The sequence below is a fragment of the Theobroma umbraticum genome, unplaced genomic scaffold (genome assembly GCF_002168275.2).
Source record: "Theobroma umbraticum cultivar Fairchild unplaced genomic scaffold, ASM216827v3 scaffold_204.0, whole genome shotgun sequence".
NCBI lineage: Eukaryota > Viridiplantae > Streptophyta > Magnoliopsida > Malvales > Malvaceae > Theobroma > Theobroma umbraticum.
Genome location: NW_018397267.1, coordinates 3,609,420 through 3,634,223, shown reverse-complemented (window position 1 = coordinate 3,634,223; position 24,804 = coordinate 3,609,420). Strand labels below are relative to the sequence as shown.

The 24,804-nt window shown below is 36.5% G+C and overlaps 4 protein-coding genes and 2 pseudogenes across 4 annotated transcripts; 2 read left to right on the top strand and 4 right to left on the bottom strand.

Annotated features, from left to right (window-relative positions):
• The first annotated feature begins 1,216 nt into the window (after nucleotides 1-1,216).
• Nucleotides 1,217-2,184, top strand: LOC110424822 (chlorophyll a-b binding protein 21, chloroplastic). The gene has a single exon (XM_021439521.2). It carries the CDS (start codon nucleotides 1,286-1,288, stop codon nucleotides 2,078-2,080), a length of 795 nt encoding a protein of 264 aa, XP_021295196.1. The 5' UTR covers nucleotides 1,217-1,285; the 3' UTR covers nucleotides 2,081-2,184.
• Nucleotides 2,185-2,313: 129 nt separating this feature from the next.
• On the bottom strand, nucleotides 2,314-11,463 carry SS4 (starch synthase 4). The gene is made up of 16 exons (XM_021439519.1): nucleotides 11,047-11,463; nucleotides 10,199-10,511; nucleotides 9,477-9,558; nucleotides 8,216-9,308; nucleotides 8,090-8,141; nucleotides 6,492-6,614; nucleotides 6,332-6,407; nucleotides 6,069-6,253; nucleotides 5,794-5,988; nucleotides 5,632-5,703; nucleotides 5,331-5,540; nucleotides 4,563-4,688; nucleotides 3,504-3,653; nucleotides 3,308-3,369; nucleotides 3,134-3,209; nucleotides 2,314-2,913 (listed from the first exon to the last, which is right to left on the bottom strand). Exons 1-16 carry the CDS (start codon nucleotides 11,220-11,222, stop codon nucleotides 2,734-2,736), a joined length of 3,171 nt encoding a protein of 1,056 aa, XP_021295194.1. The 5' UTR covers nucleotides 11,223-11,463; the 3' UTR covers nucleotides 2,314-2,733.
• A 1,636-nt stretch (nucleotides 11,464-13,099) lies between these two features.
• On the top strand, nucleotides 13,100-15,237 carry LOC110423845 (UDP-N-acetylglucosamine transferase subunit ALG14-like protein). The gene is made up of 5 exons (XM_021438242.1): nucleotides 13,100-13,615; nucleotides 13,708-13,847; nucleotides 14,328-14,471; nucleotides 14,612-14,671; nucleotides 14,834-15,237. The coding sequence occupies exons 1-5, from the start codon at nucleotides 13,435-13,437 to the stop codon at nucleotides 15,008-15,010; spliced, it is 702 nt and encodes a 233-aa protein (XP_021293917.1). The 5' UTR covers nucleotides 13,100-13,434; the 3' UTR covers nucleotides 15,011-15,237.
• Nucleotides 15,238-16,284: 1,047 nt separating this feature from the next.
• On the bottom strand, nucleotides 16,285-19,443 carry LOC110423841 (putative purine permease 10). Its single transcript, XM_021438240.2, has 2 exons — nucleotides 19,138-19,443; nucleotides 16,285-17,694 (listed from the first exon to the last, which is right to left on the bottom strand). The coding sequence occupies exons 1-2, from the start codon at nucleotides 19,172-19,174 to the stop codon at nucleotides 16,583-16,585; spliced, it is 1,149 nt and encodes a 382-aa protein (XP_021293915.1). The 5' UTR covers nucleotides 19,175-19,443; the 3' UTR covers nucleotides 16,285-16,582.
• Nucleotides 19,444-19,469: 26 nt separating this feature from the next.
• Nucleotides 19,470-21,940, bottom strand: LOC110423843 (putative purine permease 10 pseudogene; annotated as a pseudogene).
• Nucleotides 21,941-22,756: 816 nt separating this feature from the next.
• LOC110423844 (purine permease 21 pseudogene) lies at nucleotides 22,757-24,411 on the bottom strand (annotated as a pseudogene).
• Nucleotides 24,412-24,804: the final 393 nt, after the last annotated feature.

Genomic DNA, 24,804 nt, shown 5'->3' with positions numbered 1-24,804 from the left:
CACTTGTGATATCGGATAGCCCCATATCTGCTTGGAACAGATGGATCAGTTTTTCTTCGTTTGCTTATCAGATTCAGGACCACTTTCGTCTGCATGGGTCAGGAATTCTTGTACGCGAGAGATGCAATATCAGTTAATGGCAATGTAGCTCCAGCTTGGTTCTTCATAAAATCTACTGAATAGTATCTTCCTCGTCTCTTAAACTCTAACAACCTCTTCATCGGAGTATACACAATTGGTTTCACAAATAAGAAAACTAGAATCTGTTTGATCACAGTCTGCTTAATTTAGGAACACAAAATGTTGACACAAAGAGATCCAGGAAATTGAAAATGTCAATTGACTTGGGACTTGGAGCCTTGGACATAGAAACCCATATTAAGAGATGAGTTTGACAATACGTCTGGCATAACAGAAGGAACAAATTATACTAAAACCTTCCTTTTTCGTGGTGAATAATAAACTTCCATTTTGTAGACACTGCATGTCTTGCTTTGTGGTCACTTCTTTAAGCTGACGTTCACCATCCTGATCCACACAAAATACATACAACTTCGAGAAACTTCAAGTTCTTTCATCATGCTGCAAAGCAAAATTTTTCTTCTGCAGATATTTTACAAAGATATCCTATCAGCCACTCAAAACTCTGTAATTTGTATTATGCTGCCATGGTTTCAACATCACGACTTCACAAAAATCTACAGCATATGGCTCAAGGAGGTTCTCTTTCTCTGAGAACTAGCTAGTTGTCTATTTTCCATGAAAATGAAAAGGGGACAACATGGAAGGTGTTAATTTATTAATTAATATTTGTGGTTATTAATTGTAATAAGTGTCAAAATGTCCATCAGTCCATTCAAATTTAATGAAAGCAAAAGGCAAAAATGCGATAAAAGACAGATTTTCATAGGAAATGATAATCTCTTTCCCTATTCTAGCATTGGTCCGTTGTATTCAAAACAAGCAAAAACGTTCGAAATATTTCAAACTGTTCGAATTTCTGTCACTCGGATGGTCATGATCCTCAAAAATCTAGACGTGTAACAATGCCATTGGCTACAGCCTGTTAAGTGAATCTACGAACTTTGTGGATTTGAAGAGTGCCAAGTGGAAAACCAAGAACAATATCAAAATCTTGAACCCCCAATGAAATGAGAGTTATAGATACTACATAGATAAGGAACCTCACTCTCAATTCCCTATATAAACCCAGCCAACTGTCCGTTCCAATCACTCTCGAGCTTAAACCTCCACCTCCCATTACCAACAAATCTCTCATTTCACAATGGCCGCCGCAACCATGGCTCTCTCTTCCCCATCCTTCGCCGGAAAGGCTGTGAAGCTCTCTCCATCCACCCCTGAAATCCAGGGCAACGGCCGTGTTTCCATGAGGAAAACCGGCACCAAGCCTGCCTCTGGGAGCCCATGGTATGGCCCGGACAGAGTTTTGTACTTGGGCCCACTCTCTGGTGACCCTCCATCCTACTTGACTGGAGAGTTCCCCGGTGACTACGGTTGGGACACTGCTGGCCTCTCTGCTGACCCAGAGACCTTCGCCAGGAACCGTGAGCTCGAAGTTATCCACTGCAGATGGGCCATGTTGGGAGCTCTTGGATGTGTTTTCCCGGAACTGCTGGCCAGGAATGGAGTCAAGTTCGGTGAGGCTGTGTGGTTCAAGGCTGGATCCCAGATTTTCAGCGAGGGTGGACTTGACTACTTGGGCAATCCTAGCTTGATCCACGCTCAAAGCATCTTGGCCATCTGGGCCTGCCAAGTTGTCTTGATGGGAGCTGTGGAGGGTTACCGCATTGCTGGTGGACCCCTCGGTGAGGTGACTGATCCATTGTACCCAGGTGGCAGCTTCGACCCATTGGGTCTTGCTGATGACCCAGATGCATTCGCCGAGCTGAAGGTTAAGGAGATCAAGAACGGCCGATTGGCTATGTTCTCAATGTTCGGATTCTTCGTCCAGGCCATCGTCACTGGAAAGGGGCCATTGGAGAACTTGGCTGACCACCTTGCTGATCCAGTCAACAACAATGCCTGGGCCTATGCCACTAACTTTGTCCCCGGAAAGTGAGATCAGAGTGAAAGAGGGACTTGTCTTTTAAATGTTCTTTCTTGGTGTGATGTAAATTTGTTGCAAATCAATGAGAGCATAATGTGAATTTCGTGCGCTCAAAATGCATCTTGCCTGCCTACCTTCTTCTGTCAAAGGTTTAACCATTCATCTTCATTTGTTTCAAAAGGAAAATGGTAAATGAGGTGAACCACATAACGGACAAACCAATAATTAACTTTAACAATATATCGTTTGATGGAATAAAAGGTTGAATTTCCGAATATAATTCTCAGTCATCTGTACTTTGCATTTGAGGAGGAGACATTATGTTACACTGATCAATTCAATAATACTATGTAAGATACATACCGTATATATACGAAAGGATGAGTTGTACAACGAAGTCATTCTGTGGAGGGTGAAGGGAGAAAAAGACCTAATATACCTAAAGCTTTATCAACAATTTGAATACTGTGACTAAATGTAACTACTAAAAGAATTGGGAGAAAGGTGCAGTGAGTACTGAGTTCACCAATGAAGCTGTAACCCTAGTGAAATCTTCAACTATAAGTATATGTAATCTTGATCTGTTAGCTGTAGGTATATGGACAAACTCAGTCCAATGTCAACAAATCCAGACTTGCTCGAATGAAAAACTTTCGCACTGGAGCTTAAGTGCGACTTGCTGCTGCCCTTGCTCTGGCAACAGATTTTGCATAAAGTTCCTCATATTGTGATGCTGAAGAATCCCAGCTGAAATCTATATTCATGTCCTTTTGAACAAGACGTTGCCAACTCGCCTTGTCGTTTTTGTAGAGATTAAATGCACGTTCCAAGGCAGTGTTTACTCCCTGTCAGTTTTTCAGATCATTCAACAGTAAGTATGATAGAGAGTTAAATTAACGATATCTAAAAGTGAAAAGATGATCCCTGACAGGAAAGGCAGAGGGTAAAACACTTTGTTTTTATTGTTTCTAGTTAGCTTTAGAAATAAAACATGGATGCTAGAATAACAACAACAAAATGAGCTTAGAATGCTGGTTAACTATATTTCAACAGTTCCATAATTACCTGTTCATCAGGAGTCGTAAAAGTAAATCCATTTTGAAATTGGTGAGGTATTGTGTCATCATCAACATCAAAAACACTACAGAAGAAGATTTTAAAGGTATGAGCTTAGTATTATCCAGTCAAGTAACTTCACATTAGTACAGGGACACACATAATTTAGGTAAAGTAGTTCACCTGTCATTTAGACCACCAGTTTTTCTTGCAATGGGTACAGAACCATATCTCATTGCTATCATCTGGATTAAAATGAAATCACTTATAAGGATGAAAAGTGAAGCTTAAACAGAGGCTCAGATGTTAATATGGTTTGCATTTAACAGTAACTGACACAATATTCAACAAGATACTGAAGCATAAGTTTGGACCATACCTGTGTAAGGCCACAAGGCTCAAAAATAGATGGAATGATGAACATGTCAGAGGCTGCGTAAATGTAATGAGAAAGATACTCATCATATTTCAATATTAGCCGAATGTGATCATGATTTTGAAATTGGCTTGCCATACCCTCAAATTCCTTCTGCAAAATAATCAAATACAAAAATTTGTAAAGAAAGAATCCCACTCTACTAACAGTTTCAAACATAGAAGTATGGAACGGAAAAAGGATTTAACTTAAAATAGAACAAGTAACTCCATACATGGACCATAGTTGTTCAATGCATGAAATGAAGCCTGAATGGAGTTTTGATTGTTCTTACTGCTTTATCTTATGTAGTTTTGATCCTAAAGGTTTCAATCCAGGAAAAATATCTTGCCAAATCAAATTAATAATTCATTAATCAGCTTAACCATTTTAATGTAGTATTACATGCAAAGTCTGGAATTACATGTAAAATGATATGCATGTGTCAGCAGGTAAATATGTATTCATTTCTGTGCACCACGCTTCCAGTATGTCCCAAAGTTAAAAAAAAACGAAATCCAACACAATATAAAGGAATGCAGAAAAATGCTTCAGTGGTTTACTGATTGAAGAGGCTTTTCAGTAGTTTCTGATGCATACTATGATCCCCTGCAAGAAACTCCCATTGACTACAACAAATCAAATCTTTGAATCTATCCAGGTTCAACATAATAATGAGACTGTTGCATGCATAATATGCCTTTTTTTCAAGGACTCATTTAACTTCTACCAATTTAAAAGTTGGAGCAAATAAGAGTTTCCCTGTCCCTACTGGTCAATGGTAGCAGAAGTACTACCATCAAATGTTTCAGAAAACATTTCTTGGATGGATTATAGCTCTGATGTTAATTATCAACAAAGCATCCAAGACGACTGTCTAAAGAAAATTTAACAGAGGACAAAGATAAGAAGCCAGCATTAAGCTTCAGAAGAAAAAAACTAAAGTACTTTGTTAAATTTGAGATCCGTATTTTTCTTTCCCATCATTGCTTTTACATGGACAAAACAGCAGTAAAGATTCACCTGAATGTGGGCAACTGGACTTGAACCAAGAAGTACAAACTGACCACCCATCTCCAGTGCTCGATAAATGGCATGCCTAATTAGATGCACGCCCTTCTGTGGCACCAATCTTGTTATGCTGCCAACCTATTCAATAATAAATACAAGACCTCCAATAAGAATTTATGCAGTACATCAGCTACAAAACAGGAATCAGTTAAGAAATAATGACAAGCTGCTAGATGCAACATTATCAGAACCCAAAGGTGACCTTGCGTTCACATTGTGCACTCAAAAGCTTTCATAGTGAATATACAATACATCTCAGTATGTTAATATACATCAATCTCTCCTAATAGAAAGACGTAGATTGCAATATTCAGCCTGATTAAATCAAAGCTTCATATCAGGAGAGGATCTGAAGACCATTCACACAACAGTTTGATTCTCAAAATTGATTAAATTTTTTTTTATGTGGAAAGCCCAACAGTAGGATCTTATAATCTTATTTAAGTTACTGAAAAAGAATGCATTTCACAAATCAACTTGACAAAACTGTAAAACAGGAGGAAAAAGAAGGGACATCTCAGACAAAAGAATATCCTGCGTTATGAACTTACAAATCTAAAGTTTTTACCAATATATATCCTCTTAGATATACTAAAAGTATGATTGCATCAACCAGACTAGATACCTTACGTTTCCATAAAATATAAGGGAAAACAAAAAGAGTGATAGAGTAGATTTTCCGTCACAGTACTAGTAATAGAGACTTCAGAAATAAATTACCAATGGCCGTTGATCATCTGCAGATGAAAGCCCCAGATGCCTTCTCATAGCAGCTTTATTTTCAGCTTTCCCTTGCAGATCATTAGCACTATACTGCACTTTGAGAAAAGTATCGGTGGCAGGATTCCATGCATCAGTATCGATGCCATTTAAGATTCCCATGAACTTTTTTGAGTGAAAATTAAGTGTTGAATGGAGGCCTCTTCCTCCCTGTAAAAATAAGGGGCATGTTTTGTAGTTTAACCTTAAATTTGAAAAAGCAGACCAAATTGTTCAATGAAAAACTACAAAATATTCATACCTCAGCAGTGCGGACCTCTTCTGCATAAGTGGGTGATACTGTTGTCACTATGTTAGAGAACACAATGGCACCCTGCAAAGGACAATTAGAAGAAGAACAGAAAAAAACCTTACTTTCAAAAAAGAATAATATTTGTTACAGCCAAACCAGTGACTACAGCACCTTAACAGGATTGACCCTATCATTTGCTGAGTTATCCTGCATTCTATCAGGTCTATTTAGCTGTTGGACATCCAGACCACATGATGCCAATTCTGAAGCAGATGCACTCCCTTGGTACTCAAAATTGTGGCATGTAAAACATATTCGAGCTGAATTCAATCCTTTCGGAGCATACAAGTCCCAATAAAGTGGTGCCTGAAAAAGAACTAACACGTCAGATCAACAGGACATTAAATCAGATGCCAAAAGAAACAAAAGGTCAAAAATGATCATACAACAAAGGCTGTCTGCCAGTCATGGCAATGAATTATGTCTGGTTTCTTGCCAGCTTGAAGAAGCAACTCAAGTGCTGCACGACTGAAAAATGAAAAACGTTTGAAATCATCATGCTCCCCGTAATATTGTCCTCTCCAAAAGAACTTGTTGGGATGATGCGGCTCAATAAAATAAACAGGAAGACCTGTGAATTAAATTCTGCAGTCAGAATGCAAAGCTAATAGATGACATGCAACTGGGAGGGAAAGAAAAAAATTCTCGCCTTCAACTGTGCCAACCCAAACTTTATTTTGAAATAGTTTGCCATCAAAATATGACTCTATGGTCACATCTAACGCCTGTTCAAAAAATTAAAGTCATCATAAACATGCATTGGCCTATGATCTTTGAGTGCTTCTCAAATCTCCAATATGCTAACATACCCTCAAGTCACGAATACTGTCATATTGCATACAATCATATTTTGGAAGAACAATCTCCACAAGATGTCCTTTCTTCTGCAGCGCTTTAGCAAGACCAGTCACAACATCTCCCAAACCACCAACCTGATTGAAAATTATTGAATTCAAAAAACATAGCAACAATCAGAAAAGTACAATTAATCCCCCAAAACTAACAAGTAAGAATATGCAAGTCGAACAATATTGGAAAATTTAAGATCAAAAATCACAAACCAATTATTGGATATTCATTTTTCAGTATCAGAAGTTAGGAGATCATTTTCGTAAACAATAAAAGACAGCATATAACAAAGAGCATGATGTCAATACCATGTAAGGATAAGTTTTCATAAGCAATCACTGATCTAAAAGGTGGACTGGAAACAAAAATAGAAACGACCATGGAGGAGAAAAGACAAAATCACCATCAGCACATTCCTGATCACTTAAAACAAGCAGCTATCCAGCCATGTAGGTTCAAACAGAAGACCACAAAAATACACTCTCAAGCACCCACGTAGCAACCTTCCAGCTGTGCAGAGGTGCACAGACATTGATGATTATACACTACCAACTACTTTCAAGTAGATTGAAACCGTGAATTGTGTTTAAGCACAATTCCCGCAAAGAGGTTCCAAGTAGCTTGTTTACTTGGAAATTCAGAGCAAAAGGTGAAAACTGCACTGGGAAAGTTTGAAATAGCTGTGGCTGAATATTCTCAGCTGACGATGGCAAATCAAATGGCAACTTTAAGCTTGTTTAATCAATGTCAGCAATAGGCAAAGGAGATCCAAAAGGACTGTTCTGTAGGAGAACAAGCTGTAAACTTGTAATTCATATTAAAAGAAAGTAGATTAACAAGTAAAATGAAGATGTCTACTTCGTTGCATTTTAAAGGGTCTCATTTGTTTTTCATTCTTTCCAACAAGAATCCAAGCCATCAAGTAGACATTACTCTAGTGCTTGATACTTGAACTCCAAAAGGAAAGAACAGTAGACTCTACTTCTGTGAGCATAAATTATAAACATGCCATCTTTAGTGAAAAAGATGAAGTGTCTTTCATTATGGTTAAATAAGAAAGTACTAAAATTGTACCGGGTTGTACTGGGAGTGCGTGGTCACATAACAGGCCAACCTATTGAATCTCTATTAATAATAGGAGAATGCACTGGTGAACATGGAAAAACCACACAGCGTGGGGAAAAGAACAGCTGCAAGTATAATAAGGCCAACACAAATACAGAAAAGGCAAAAGGCAAAAATGTTGAGATGATTCTCTAAGTTATATTTTCTTATTACAAAAGACAAAATATGCAAGTTATTGAAACCAAAAAAATAATTGATGGCACGCACAACACCTTGAAAGAAATTAACAATCTAATAACTACATTTGTAATTTTCTTCTAGAACAGAGTCAATCACATAAGAAGCCAACAATTCTAAGAGAAAACAACATCAGAGATGGTGATGGGATAAGGGTGCCAAAGTGAAAATGCCTAAAAAGGATAAGACCTCTTATAATATATGTTCATTAAAGATTATGCCAAGAAAGCAACAAAAACAAAGGGCTAAGTCTAACCTTAGCAACTGGTGCCATCTCAGCAGCAATATGAATGACATACAACCCTGGACTAAAGATCAACAAAATGGACAAGTTAAAAAAAGAGCAGTAATGCAGTAAAACCAACAAGTTAAAGGTAAATACCTTGCTTGTGATGATGTCAGGCAGAGGAATTTAGATATAACTTCATGCTCATTCTTTTCTTTGCATGCCATGTATGCATCACGAATGCGTCGATCCCTCTTCCACACAAATTCTTTCAACAGCTTTGCATCACTGCTTGATATTTTTTTCTCAAGCACCCAACCATCAATGGTAAGCAATAAACAGCTCCAAAATTCCCAAGGCATATCATCAACTGGCTCATCTAATGCCCTTTTCTTGCTTTCTTCTTTCAAACTATCAAGGGTTTCCTGAAATTCCTTCACAGACTCTTGATATAATTGGACATATGAAAGTATCTCTTGATCAGACTTTTGAAGACGCTCTTCTAGTAGTTTCATCTTTTGCTGCATGAGTTCATTATATTGTTGCATTTTCTCAGATGACAACTTAAAGACATTAGCGTCTCTAAGAGATTCTTCCAATTTATCAACCTTCTTTCGGAGATCATGGTTTTGCTGTAACACTGAAATGGCTTGGTCAGCCTGTTTTGTTGCCTTATCCAGCAAGAGTTGCAAATTTTCTACCTTTGCCCATAGGTCCTTGCATTCAACCTTTAAAGTAGAAATATTTGAAGAGTCTTGCTGATAAACAGACAGTTTAGACTCCAACTCCTTCAAAGCAGACTCTAGAAAAGAGCGTTCATTTTCAAGAGTTACCATGCGCTCATTAGTGCCCTTGAAATTACTAAGCATAGACTTGAGCGCTTGGATATCATATTTTAGGGCTAGATTCTCTGTCCTCAAAGAATCAACCTCCTTGCTAAGAGAATGAACGTGACCATCACGTGCTAAAAGTGCTTCTTCTTTTGAAATTTTGTTTTGATTCTCACACAATTGAAGCTCACTTTTCCCAGAACCACCCCTATGAATCAACTCATTTCGCAACTTCTCTAGCTGATCTTCTAGGAGCTCCACATGTATCTTTTCTTGGGAAGCAACTTTAATCCGAGCATCAGCTTCTGCCAATCTCATTTCCAAAATGTTAATTTCTCCTTGCAGTGACTCCTTCTCACTGAGAATTTTATGAAGATCTTCTAGTGCATGAACCCGAGCTTGATTGAGAAGAAGGATATCTACATATGTTTAGAAACAGCAAGATATCTCATGTTTAGAAGAAGGATCATAGTGCATGAATATGATAACATGCATATATCTCTCTCTTCATGAAATGATAGAAAGGTGCATACTAAAGTACTACATAAAAATAAATTCAAGAGTTTCATAACAGCAAGATATCCCACTTCTCTCTGCATTTTTTATCATGCCTATCAGGTCCTCTAGCTGAACTCCTGAGACCTGCTCTCCACCATCTCTGTTTATGGCCTGCAAAAGAGAAAATGGCTTTCAAAAACGTAAATTTAAACCTTCAATTTACATAATTCCTATTAAGAAAACAGAAGATGGCCATTCAAAGGCAAAGAACACAGAAGAAGGAAGTATATGACTATGTATATCTCATAGTTCCATAAATAATTGTTTCTCCCAAACCTTTATATGTCTCTAACTTTAAGTTAAAAGGAAATCGCTTATATCAAATTGCAGGACACTCAACCAGATAATGCATCACTAAGGAATTCAGATCTTCTAATCATACTTCACCGCTTGAACAGTAGGAGTAAATAAAGCATCTTAACAGCCAAAGAAAAATCCAGGATGGCAAATTTGCTATTCGAAAAGCTCATGAAATTCTTGATTAACAAACTTCAACAAAGATATAATTATTCCACATGGTGCCTTGAATTTCTGACATTTATGCACCATCATTGAGAACTCAGAAGTATCATATTTGCTGGAACAGAAAAATTAACAATGGTAAATGTGTTCAATTATTCTTCCCATTTCACCATCATTCTATGGCGGTTCACGAAGACAAACAAATAAAATTAAAATATCTATACAGAACAAGAGCAGCACTAAACAATACAATTTGCATCCAGATTCACTTCTTGGAAAATGAAAGTACCAAAGCTTTTGTTACAGCAGGCAGTGTTAGACTGTCCAGATTCTGTCCATCAGTATGCTCTACATCTCTGTTAGTCTCAATGGCAGACACAGAAACAGTGCCCAAATTCTGTTCATTGATATGCTCCACATCTACCCTAGTATTAACATCATCTTCATAAGTAGTTTCATGTTGTACTATATGCTCCATATCTTCACTATTTGGGACAGAATTTTCAGGTTCAGATTCCTCATCGCTATTCGGCTGCAACTTCGCACTCTCTGGAATCTGGTCAGAAGGAGGTTTGTTCCCTTGTGGTCTCATATTTTGAGAACTGCATAAATTTCGATAGGGACATCAAATAAGTGGATAACATATCACCTTCCACTCCAAGATGCATAATAGGAAAGCAGCAGATAAAAGATCCAAAAGTTCTTGAGAATATAATTTATATGATGTAAAAATTGACAGCTACATATATTCTTTTTTTTTTAAGTACAACATGATTGTTCAAGAACTATTGAATTGTCAAGAAACTTGAACCAGATCACGGTCATTAAACAAGCTTATTACTAGCCTAGTTCTACAAACTTTTTGTTTTCTTTTTCTTTCTTGTCATTAAAATACAGAACCATGCTACATTCCAATAAACATTAGTTTGTTCTTGATAAGCCTAATCCATCATTAATTTCCATTTCGATATCAAAGTCTAGCCAAGAATGTGTAGCTTTTCTAAATTAGGGCCAAACGAAGCTCTCTTCAATCAAAAATTTCTCAAAAGCAAATTGAACAGAGCCTTGAAAACGTATTTAAACAAAAAAAAAAGCCAAAATCGATCGTTTAAACCGCTATGGATTCAAGAAAAGTACCTGAGATTCCTTCGCCGCATTTTACAAGAAGCTGGGAGCAAGCGACGAGAAGGCACGAACAGTAACCTCGGATTTACATGCTTCTTATAACAAACAACATTATTTTTATTATTACTATTGTGGTTCAAACTGATAAAGCCATGGCTAAAGAAGCAGGTTGATAGCTTTGCAGACATTTTCTTTCTCTTTTTTCTTTTTATTTTTGTTTGTTTGAAATGCGCAAAGCCTCGCTCTCTCTTCCTCTCTCGATGGTTTTAAGGGATTGGGAACAGAAGAATAACCGTTTTCTTTAGCTCAACGTTAACTTGCTGCCTCGAACCGGAAGATTAGTATAAAAAATTTAGTACCACTATATACTAAATAAAATAAATATCTGAAATGCTGATAATATCTCACTGGAGAGAGTAGAGAGCTGAGTCGTCTCCTTGAATCTTTATTTTTACGACAATCAAAGAATAATATGTATATGTTAGGTGTATTCTTGTTACGGTGTGAGTGTTTCGCTTATCCGAATCGAACGGACGAGGGTCTTGGAGAGGGTGTGAGGCTGGGGGCAGCGTTTATCCACTACTCTTTCTGTTGGGCTTAATGTGATTGATGGTGATGGGATGTGATCGGATAGGAAGTTTTGTGTGAGTGAGCTATAGAAAGAGCCCCACGTGGCATGTGAGAAGAAGGCAGGATGGAGATCTCCGTTTATGGAGAAAGTGACGGGATTTAAATCTTTAAATTAAATAAATGGAGATTAATTTAAGTTGGCATATCCATGTCTTTTCCCCTAAGGAAAGGAGACAATGGAGATTAGTAAAAGTAACTAAGCCGGATTTAGAGGTTTAATGAAATATTCGTTAAGCCATGGCACGTTTCTAGTTTAGTAGTCTATGATACATCATTTTGCTCTTCCTATAGAAAATTTTGGAATAATTTTATTGAAAAGAAGAAAAAAATATGATTATGTTATCAGGCATAAAAAATAAATTTAACGATTAATATTTTCGTGTTTTAATTATATTGTATAAATATAAAATATTTATAGTTATATATTTATAAACGTAAATGCATACATAATACAAATAATTAAATGTGTAAGAATCTTAAATGTGTGTACAAATATGTATATAACATGACAAAACTAATATGATTATTAAATTTTATACGACACAAAACAATTTGTTTACAACAATTACTATGATTAAAATTTATCTAATTTATAATATATTTATACAATGTATATAATTAACACAATTAAAATAAAATATAATTTATTATTCAAATTAATAACAAAAAATTATAAATATCATAATTTTTTTCAAATAGAATTAAATTTAACCTTAATAAATCTTAATCATAATAAAAATACTAATATTTTTATGATCAATAAATGAATCTTAATTTTGTATTAACATGTTTGAACAACACATGGCCACAACTAAATAAATGAGTCACAAGTATATGATAACATGATTAACTAATTACATTTTAATTAAATTTTAAACAAAGTAAGTGTGTTTGACGTAGTTAATACATAATTTATTTGTATTTTATTTGTATTAATATAATTAATTCATAAAACACAAGTAATTTAAACTCAAATCTATTTTAACTTGTATCATGTTGTATTGTCTTATACAAGATTATCATGTTTAAATTATAAAGTTTCACAAAAAGTTTATAGTTGGTTCTTTTATCTGAATATACACAAAGATATATAGTCATCTTAAATAAATACTATAGGTAAATATAGCAAAATGTAACCTTTTACATAAAAGTATTTCAATAGAAAATGCGTTTTATGTTGCAATAAGATACGGGATTTCACCATCTATAATTATTTGGAAATATTTTTTTGTCTCATTTTACTTTTTTATTTTCTTTGCAATTTTCATTTGCATATTTAGGATTTTATGTTGACGAGTGGATAGGCCCAAATTGGTGGAGTTAGAGCCCATATTTTAAGGGCTATTTGGGCCGTCCATAAGTGATGCCCTTGGGCCCAAACAATTCACAGAACAAAAAGTCCAAGGGAGCTGGGAACGTATTGCGCTGAAATAACGAGCGCAACGCAGTGGAATTGCGGGAAACGCTGGGAGTGCTGCAAGTTGTTAACTTCATTACCATTTTTTTCCTTTGTTTCCCTGTCAAAATCTTCTTCTTCATCATCGTGATATTATTTTTCAATTTCACCAATTTTTCGTTCCAATTCCAGCGCACAATTCCAATTCTTTGATCCCTAGATTTCGAAGCATCCATTCCAAAAAGTTCCTTTCTCAATCCTTCTTGATTCTCTATTTCGACGATTAAAATTTTGAATCAAATCTTCTACTCTGATTCTTTCTCTTATCCACACAGAGTTCCTCCTTGCGTAGTTTTGTTGAAAAAGCTCAAGAAATGGAGAAAAACAGTAGCTGTTGCTTCTCCAGTATATCTTCCAACCTTCCAATCACTTGTTTCATAACCTTTATTGCAATTATTTTAGTCCGAATTCTCTACGTGATTTGGCGAACCTGCAAGCCGCTGAGAAAAAGAACTTCGCAGCAGCCTCTCAGCACTCTCATTGTTTTGGGTTCAGGTGCTTTCAAATTTTGTTTTTCCTTTTTTCTTAATTGCCGTTGATTTTATGATGTTTAATCATGATCGTTGGTTTGTGATTTCTCGGTATAGGAGGACACACGGCAGAGATGGTTAATCTCTTGTTTGTTTTGCAAAAGAACAAGTTTACGCCGAGGTTTTATATAGCCGCTGCTACTGATAATATGAGTCTTCAGAAAGCTCGTGTGTTGGAGAATTCTTTGGCTGATTCGGTAAATTTTGCAACTCCGACTTCTGACTTTGTTATCAATGGCTATTAAGATTTTGATTTATTGCCTTTCCTCCATACGATTTCAGTTTGTTTAATGTGGTCTTTTGTTCATGGGGATACTATTTATATATTATTTATTTAATGAAAATACGTTGAATTATTAATCAACGGTATAATATTCTTATTAGTACCTTTTTTAACCCTTGGATGTGAATTTCGTTAATAATATAGCAGATATTGCAAGTTTTTTGGTTGTCATTTCTTTTTTTGAATCATCTTGGCTGCTTTCCTATGTTGGTACTTCCATTTTGCTATCTGTATATTTAGTGATTTTGTAAAATGTGAATTCGTAAACAGTTTGGCATTGGATGGAGGGCATGGCTTCCCTAGTTGTGCTTCTTATTGAGAAGTTGGATTGTGTTTCATATTCCTGTTTTGCTGATTACAAAAGGTTTGCTTCTTAAACTTATTGCAACTGCAGAGTGGGGTCAAGGAAATCTCTGCCGAGTTCATGCAGATCTATAGAAGCAGGGAAGTTGGTCAATCATATGTAACCTCTGTTTGGACAACTTTAGTGGCCCTGGCTCATGCATTGTGGCTGATGATTAAAATCAGACCTCAAGTGGTATTATTCCGTTCTGTATAACTTCTTTTCCCCTTCTAGTTGCTGTTTTTACTTAAAATAGATGCTTGAATCAAGTTTCATGTTCTAGCCTAAATGAAAAATAATCAAGTTTCTTGTTATAAACTCTACTTTAACTGCAGGTTCTTTGCAATGGCCCTGGTACTTGTATTCCTCTATGTGTAATTGCATTCAGTTTCAAGGTTTGCATGTTTCCCTTTTATCCATTTTATTTTGTATTGCCTTTCTCTCTTTGATAAAACTGATGGGATGGGAAAAAGAAAGACAGATAAAGTTAAATGCTCAAACATTTCTACATCTAAGATGATTGGAGCTAGCCATTTTTCTTGTAAATTTGCTGGCAGGTGGTTGGAATTAGATGGTCATCCATCTTTTATGTTGAGAGCATTGCAAGAGTAAAAAGGCTCTCTTTAAGTGGTTTGTTGCTTTACAAGTTACGGATTGCGGATCAGTTCTTTGTGCAATGGCCACAACTGCAGAGAAAATACCCTCGAGCTCATTATGTTGGTTGCCTGATGTAGTTAATTAAGTCCACTGCTGATGGGTACTCTCACTTAACCTCAAAGATTTTTGTTTTAATATTGTATTCTATATTTTAAAGTTTCTTTTTCTCTTTCTCTTCATTAGGATTTTAGTATTTCCTTGTTGGGTTAGTTTGATTACTGCAACATGATTTAATGTGGACCATGATATTTGACAAAAAGAATGATAGAATATGATATGGATTATCTCAAAATTTTGATAGTAACACTACACTTGCGCTTTAACAAAGACCATGTTAATTAATAAATTGCTGGCATATATGATTTCACTGCTTGAACATTAAGTTCTTAAATTGGTAACAAGTTTCTGGAACCTTTCAAGTGATTGTGGTATTTTTAGTGTCTATTATTTGCCCAAACTTTTTTAGATATATTACTTGCCATTTGATTCCAAATTTTAAAGCAATACTCTTAAGTTGTTGTTAATCTCTTCAACTTTATATGGAGGAACATTGTTGCATATTTTTTGGTTTTAGGGTGTAGTTGGCAAAGGACTTCTTAGGAATAACCAAATAAGTTTCTATTTCAACTTTTCTCTCCATGATTTTGTTAAATTTATTACTTAATATGAAAAAATTTCTACATAGCTTGGATTCAAACTTCCAACCCCTCTTTTTCTTCTCCTTTTCCCTCGAACATTTACATGTTTTCTAGGATGTGAGCAGCCTGAGCTGGGTTGATTGTTGAAGTACTTGAGCTTATCTTGGACAAACATGTAGCATAGCATGGCCAAATTGAATTTTTTTGGGCTGGCTGGAACACTGAGAGTTCCTTAATTAGGGAAATTATTAATATTAGTCACAAACTAGTAAGGGATTATCATGTATAAGGGAAGCTTGAGCAGCTTCAGTCGAGCTCATTTTTGAGTAATGCCTCCTGGTTTGTGATATGCAACCTACACTAAGGACATATACTCCAGCTTCAATAATTTTGGATAAGCCTGATTAAGGGCTTTGGCTTGATTTGCTAACTATGAGCTTCAATGAACCTTATGATATGCTGATCGCTAATGAGTTTAGCTTGAGTTTACAAGCATTTCTGTTGTTTGCTGAACATAACCATGTTTCTTTTCCCTATTTCACGTAACAATAATGGGTTGATCTGACATGATTGCAACAAACATCTTAGCTTCATTTATCTAATCTTCCCAGTCATTTTGGAATCTCTCATTGTTTCATGGTGTTCTGTTTTCTTTCTGTTTGAACTCCCTCCTGCTTTTTGTTCTTAAACTTCCTATTATAGAATGAGGCTAGTGAGACAGAATAGATTATTTATTTTCTTCTCCAATACCAATTAGCTTGGTCCAGCCTGCTTTTGTTAAGCATTACTACAGCCATACTTCAACCCTAGCCATTTTGGATGAAAATAGTATGAGAAACTGAGAATACATACAGAGTATGTAATTGTATGTAGTTTCCTAGTGCTATTTTTGGACTTTGGTATGTTTAACTTTCAACAGAGAAGCATGAGAAAGATTACTTTTGAGATTGTATTTCTTGTTTTGCCGAAAATGACAATCTCATATGGAACTGTGGAAGCCCAACTTATCCATTAACTAACCTCTTCAAGTAATGGACTCTTTGAAACTTCACTGCCACTTCTATATACACTCTTGGAGCTTTTATTGTCAAGATAACACTGATAGACATATGAGACAAAGCCCCATATGGCCAATGCCATAGCAATTACCTTTATTGCATCCATTTTCTCATGGAAAAAGATCACAGCTAGAATTGGGATAACAGGCAAACCCAAGACACTCATGGCATTGGAGAAGAGAGAAGACACTTCGAAAATCAATCCTATAGCCCCAACAACAAAAAACTCTGAAGCTATAGCCGTCTCAGTCAGGGTCATCACATAGGAAAACTTACCCAGTCCAAACTCCTCCATTTCTACTGACAAATTTTTCCATTCTCCACTGATGAAGAGCCCCACTATGGCAACAGAAGTGGCAATCACTGACTGATATATCACCATTTCAAAGACCTTTGCATGTGTTTCTCTTTTTAGAAGCTTTTTGAAGGCAAGTTGTGTCAGAGAAAGCATCAAGCCATACCCAGCAGACGCACCGATAGTGCATATGAATCCGATTGCATACTTTCTTTTAGAGACTTCAGCGTGGCTTGCTGGATCAGTTTGAAATATCAGGAGGGTGGAGGAGATGGTTAGTAAAACTAGTGAATTGATTATAAAAGGAGTGAACTTTTGTGAATGAAGGAAAAATGAGAAGAGAGCAGTGAAGGCTAATTGGGATGCACAAATGAGGGAAAAAGTTGATACTGGAAGGTATAAGAGTCCAATAGAATACATCAAGCTGTATGCTGCTAGGCAAATACCAAAAGAGAAATAGATTATTGCCAGTATCAAGGCAGATGGCTGCTTTGTTTGCTCATTTGTTGTGCAACTTTTAGGTGGTGAGAGGCAGTAACATGGAATGAGGATTGGGAAGCCTGCAAGTTGCGCAAGTGTAGCTACCCATACGCTCTTCCCTCCTTTGTCATAGTATAGGCGTCCCAAGAGTGTGGATGCTGACTGGCCGAACAGTACAAAGAATGCATACATGATGATACAGATCCACCACTTATAGTTTCTGGGTTCAGGGCTTGTTAGATTCTTGCTATTCAGATACTGAGGTGAGTTTTCTTCCTTGACTTCTTGAACTGTTAGAAATCATTAGCATAATTGTTATTCAAGGACTCAGTAACTAATTTGTCAAATGACGGGTGGTTTTTTTTTTAAAAGAAAATCTTGTATGTTCTGCGAACTCTAATATGTTGTATTACACTTTAAAAAATAAATCTCTGCCATTGAGTTTTCCCGACTAGCTTAAAAGTGAAGAACCATGGTTTGATATGTATACATGTTGAATGCAAAGTGAATGCATCTGAACTGGGAACCTGGGAAGTGTAAAAAGCAGTTAGCTATCAAAATAAATTTGTTGGAAGTCCCGGGGGGTGGGGGGGGGAGAGAAAGTGCAAGTTCTTTTAGGTGTTAATTTGGTTGCTAACTCTTGATTGTTGCCTTTGCCTTTTGTTTTTTTAAAAAAAGGCCATGAACAATTTTTGATGATATGAGAATTAAGGTTTAACTTTCATGGTTAAATAATGAGTAAGAAAATGGTTTTATTTGTGTGATTGTCCCAATTAATATTAGTATTTTTTGGGTAAACTTTATTTACCCTTTCTGTGATTTAAACTTTTTCTACCTAATATTTTGTGATTTTTTTGCCCTCAATTAGCATCTTGTGGATATTTTTTTTCAATAATATAGCAGCTTATGGATAATATATGTTTTCACAAGGGTTGAGCCGTTACTTTTATCTTATAAAAGTATCAAAGTACTCTTAATTCAAAGTTAGTCTATATGATTTTTTTTTAATTTAATAGAGCAAAACTAGTGGGATAACTTTTTGTGAGAGCCGAAATTATTTATAGTGTTAATTGAGAAAAGAATAACAAGCGACTAATTGAAAAAAAAAAAAAACCTACTGTATTATGTGGGAAAAGTTTAAATTATAAAGGGTATAGGTGAAGTGTATTGTATTTTTTTTAATTCTTTGTTAAGTTTCAGACAAATATGATTTTGTTTCTATCATTAATTTTTTTTTTTTGTGAAAAAATTTGAAAACATAAAAATAAATAGTAAAAGGTAAGTAATAAAAGTTGCAATCAAATGAAATTTTAGCTAACGATGTTGCATTATCTCATGGCAAGAAGATTTATAACAGTATGAATTAAAGGTAAGGGAAGAAATAAAGAGTTTAAGGTAAGTGAGAATTTCCTCGATGATGCGAAAATTAGTGTCTGTTTTCTGTAAGCTTAAAATCGGGAATTTAGCTGATGAGAGGTAAACGGTGCTTGAGCTCGTTGATAGCTTTACTCCATTTTAGCGACTTAAAGTTGGGCAAAAAGAGAACTGAATTGTCTAAGTTGCTACAATTTGACATCAAAATAAAGAAAAAAATGTCTTGTTCAAGAATTTTATATTGTCGATCTCTTCATTCAGGAGATTTTCTGGATGAAACAGAAGATAAAAGCTAATTATAAAATGGTTTTTGTAGTTTGCTTCCCTGATCTTTATATGAGTGGAGTTAGCTGACTTACCAATGATATGGAGTTGCAGTTCTTGAGGTTTTCCCATATCAAAGATGAAGAAGTTCCAAAAGCAGCCAGCCAGCCAGCCAGGGAGGAAGGAGAGAGAGAGGGAGGGACGGAGGGAGGGAGACAGAGAGTTTATACCAAAGAAAAATGTAGATATATATATACCACCAAAAATGTGGATAATGGCTATGCAAGTACTCCCATTGCCCAGAAAGAAAAGAATTCAAAAGAAAAGATCCATCCATTCCATGCCTAAGAAGTACGTTTGTCTGTAACAACATATCATTAATTGGATGATGATGATGGCTAATGTGTCCATAAATTTTGTGCAGAAATGAATCATGTGGATGTTTGGATTTGATTGGCCTGCGGGTGACTGAGAGAGACATGAAAAATTTGCATGAATGACATGCAATTTTGAAGGTTGTGGCTGTCCCAGGCATGGCTTTATCAAGGTCAATTAGTCAGCAATCAGTAATTATTCCATCATTTGCAATATTTACAGCTTCACGACAACATGAAAACCATATGCCTCATCAAAGGCATCAGTCAAGGTCATGCAATTAGTGCCTGATTGGACAAATTTTTTTTTATTTTAGTACATCACCATTATTTTCTTTGCTACATCTTGGATGCGCCGTAAAGCTCACTTCTTCAACCAGAGGAAGCTTTTAGAGCTTCATTCATTTATGTTTTTGAGTAAACTCTTCGACTTATGGTCATCAGCGTAATGGTGGTAGGCGTATGAAAGAAAGCCCCAGATAGCCAAAACCATGGCGACTACCTTTATACAATCCATTTTGTCACCAAAGAAGATAACCGCTAGAATTGGAACCACAGGCAACCCGAGAGCACTTACGGTATTGCCAAATTGAGAAGAAACCTCAAAAATCAGTCCTGTGACTCCAATGGCAAAGCCCTGCCATAATATAGATATCCATACTAAATTCATGACATATGATATCTTTCCAAGTTCATATTCTTCCATTTCTCCCTTTATACCTTTCCATTCTCCACTAGCAAAATGTCCCACCAGGATAGCACTTGCCGCTACTAGTGACTGATAGATTATCATATCCATGACTGCTGCAAGTGTATCCCCTTTTATAAGCTTCCGAAAGCAGAGCTGAGTCAAAGAGAGCACCAATCCGTTCCCCGCAGATGCACCAACAGTGCATATGAATCCGATCACAAACTGTCCTCTTGAGACTTACCGGGGAGTTGAAGAGGCACCGTGAGACACAAGGAGGATGGGGGAGATGGTGAGAAGGATCAGAGAATTGACTATGAAAGGAGTGAACTTTTGGGAATTGAGGAAATGGGAGAATAAAGCATTGAAAGCTAACTGGGATGCACAAATGAGGGAATATGCAGACACAGAAAGGTACCGCAATCCGGTCGAGTAAAGAAAGCAGTATGCTGCTACAAGTAGGCCGAGGGAGATATAAACTGATACAAGAATCATGGCGGATGGTGGCCTTGTGTTAGTGCTGGTTGCAGTTGAATTTTTGAGTGGTGAGAAGCATAGTAAAGAATGAGAACTGGGAAGCGTGCCAGTTGGATTAGTGTGGCCATCCATTGGCTCTTTCCACCTTTATCAAAGTACAGCCTTCCCAACATTGTACCAACTGCCTGGCCAGAAAGCACAAAGAGTGCATGCAAAACTATCCGTAGCCATTGCTTACAGTTTTTAAATCTAGGCGCTATTGATTGATTTGAAGCCTTCGTATGTTCCTTCGGTTCCCCTTCTTCAGTCTCCTGAACTGGTAAAAAACAAAGGATTGACAAAGGGAGCATCAATGAATGTTTCTGATGAACTTGGTTTTCCCTAAAACAATTGACTGTATGATATATTATACGATTGTTTCTCTTTTTCAGCCACCAAATCTTTATTTTGCAGAGCAGAGAGATTAGCAAGCCTGTTGAATTTTTTAAAGCATAATAAGAAATCAAAACAAAGAAAAGGGAAAAGGAAGAAATCGGTTCTATTAATTCTTTTAATTGATCTTCTCCCAAATATTTATAAAGCTGGCTAACCTGTGATCATTGAGTGTTGCAGTTGCGGAGCTTCTCCCATGTCAAAGACAAAGAAGTTCCTCGAAGATCAAGTTATAAGAAAAAGGACAGCTGAAGAGATGTTATAGACTCGTACTCAAATGACAATGAAACCATGTACATGCATAGCTTGCCATTCTTGAACGTGAATGGGGAATCAACCCATTGGGCCTTACTCCAATTTGTTACAGTGAAATTCCTTTGGGTAAAGACGTAAAGTCGTAATCTCCTTGCCACGATCCCTTGTGTGTACACGGTCCACGCAAAGCCGAAGAATGTGAGTAGAGAACAGAACCGTATCTCATTATCTTTTGGTAAGCCAACACGCCCGAAGGCATTGGTTCCCAATACGATGCTCCCATCCCATTAATTGGGTTTTGAACAGAAAAAAAAATTTCTTTTCAACCAATAAAATGGTTTTCACTAACAGTCTGCTCCAGGCAGTGAGGAGTTCCTTTTCAAAAAACAAAAAGTAAAACAAGAATTTGCCCCTAGGTGAGATCCCTCTTGTCACCTTAGCTAGTTGACATGCATGTTACTATGACAATTTGAGGAAAGGGGACGTGAACATTTTCTTGTTTACTAAGTTTTCTACTATTAGCATTATTAACTTATTATCGGTCATAAGACGAAGATAAAGATTCTACCAACTGCACCTGCTTCGGCTTCGCCCATTCATCAGCTATGGCGTGATCTTCCTTTGTCTAGATTGGTTAGATTATATTCTAACGTCAGGTTTCACGTCTTTTATTCTTATCACTAATCCACCAACCAACTTTTTCATCCATGCATGATATATATCTATATATAGTAAGATTTGGCCATAGTGATTCACTTCGTTATGGGAAGAGAATCTGAGGAAAACCCAAAATTTCGTTATATTCCTAGACTATTTACAGGCCAGTCAAGTTAATCATGCTTTTCATTTGCCCTTTTCCATGCCTTCTCGTTTCCCCTGTACTGCTCTACCTTCATCAATTCCATGTTCTTTTAGTAGAGCATTCGAGCATATATATATATATATATATATATATATATGACTCAAGAATATGTCTTGTAACAGATACGCATGGCTTTGAAAACTTCCTTTTCTGTTAGCATCCAGGAAGAGAGAATCTTGACCATTCAAAAAGAAAAGAAAAGATTATTACACAAAGTAGATCATCACCTCACCGGCAACTTGCTAAGTGGAAGTTGAAAGGAATATGAAAGAGAGAGAGAGAGAAATTATCTGCTCACAAAAGATTTATGCCTTTTTAACACATTTGGAAAGTGGTCGGAATCAGGAAACAGGCGACGCTTCTTATAAAGAAATGAAGCATGACACCTTAGTACATATTTTACTTGAAGGCTATGGCGGATGCAATTGCTGTAAGCCTCTCTGCAACATTGTGTATCAAGCATTCAAGCTTTCTAACAGCTGGGAATTGTAAGCCTAAGCTCCAATCTCCATCACAATCATTGATCAACCGATCAAGGATAGATTAATTTGATAGGAATTTGTCTTCCGGTCTATAACCTTTAATAAACTAGCAACAAGAAGAGACATATTGGTAGAAAGCTGGGTTTAAGCATGATTACCCTCTCCAGGAGAGAAATCTTCAGAAATGTCACTGGCTATTCTGTTTTCAATCTTCAGCTTTCGGTGGTCCAGATATTGCTGATAAACATAGGAAATGAAGCCCCTAATAGCCAGCACCATGGACATTCCCTTTATCCCGTCCATTTTATCATGGAAAATGAAGACAGCAATTACAGGAACAATAGGCAAACCAACTGTACTTACGCAAATGCTGTAAAGGGCAGACACCTCAAAAATTAATCCTACAGTACCAATAGCAAAAACCTGCCAACCCATAGCAGTCCAAAGCGAAGTCATGACATAGGAAACCTTCCCCAGTGCATATTCCTCCATTTCTCTCTTCAATCCCTTCCAATCCCCGCTAGCAAATAATCCCAACACTATTGTGGATAATGCAACCATTGATTGATATACTATAACATCAAGGAAAACTTAAAATGTTTACCTCTTTAGTACCTTTCGATAAGCGAGCTGGTCTGACGCAAGCAACAAACCGTAAATTGCAGCTCCACAAATGCTGCAAATGAACCCGGGTGCATACTCTCCTTTAGAGACTCCAGCAGGCTTTCCAGAGTTATTATTTACTACCAGGAGAACAGATGAACTAGTAAGGAGAACTAGAGAATTGATGATGAATGGAGTGAACTTTTGTGAACTCAGGAAATAAGAGAAGAAAGAATTAAAGGCCAACTGGGATGCCGTAATGAGAGTAACTGTAGAGACAGGAAGGTACTGTAACCCAACTGAATAAAGATAGCAGCTTCCAGCTGAAAGAAGCCCGAGGGGAACATAGACCAATATTACCAACTTCAGGAAGGATGGTGGATTTGGGTAATAATGTTATTTGCAGTGCGAGTCTTGCGTAGGAGAAAGCAGTAGCAAGGGAGTAGAATAGGGAAACCTCCAAGTTGGGCAAGTGTTGCCATCCATTTGCTGTTTCCACCTTTCTCAAAGTAAAGTCTTCAGAGAACTAGAGCTACCGACTGGCCGCAGAGGAGAAAGATTGTATAGACAACTATCAGGAGCCACCTTTTGTAGTTCCTAGATGGAGATCTTCTTATGTGGTTGGTAGCATTTATATGCTCGGTTGGATTTTCTTTAGCTTCTCGATCTGGCAAATGTAAAACCATTGTTTAGTTCTATGAATAACAGACACATGCTGTTTACAAATTGCATCTTTTTCCTTTTCCTTTCCCTTTCCCTTCCCTCTCGAAACCATACCCCCGCTAATAATGCTTCTAAACTCCATAGGATTTTGTCAAAAACATAAAATATGAACAATTCTACAAAACAAATATGTAGGGTGGCATCTGATCATATGAATGATAAATTCCATATATACAGAAACAAACTTGGAGTTGTTTGGAAGAAGACATGTTTCAAGGTAGCTGAAGATTTAACCTAATTACTATTGCAGTAGAACAATATTTGGTAAAGGAAAACTAGAAATCTTAGTCGTAATATATTCACTCAATGTCTGCAATTATACAACTCTGTCAGTTGCACTTTTTCTTGGGAAGAAAAGAGCAAAGAAACATGTTATGGACTTCCTGTCATGCTTCTAAGAGAATGTTTCAGTCAGCATTCCAGAAAACCGCCTTACCTGTGATATCGAGTTGCATCTGATGAATTTCTGCCATGTCTAGCTATCAGGCCGAGGATACAAAGATCAGCGAAGGATTTGCAGCCAGACATAAGACCAAGCACATGTATTTAAATAGTAGTCTAGCTCTGCCTAATCGCATTGCTGGTAATTGTGCAATTAGTCCTTAGTCCAACTGCTACGCTTTCTTGTTGCATGCACCTTAGTTTTTCCTTTTATTAAAAGAAAAATAAAAAAGAAGTACAACTATTATAACTTGAACCTATGTCATCTTCATCACTTATCTAACTTACCAAACTAAAGAGATAATGCAATGTAGACTTTTTATAATTAAGAACTCGAAAAATTTTAGTCTCTTTGATGACGTATAAATGTGTTTTAATGACATCATAAAAGGTTTTTTTTAAATAAGTTTTTGACGCAAATCTGG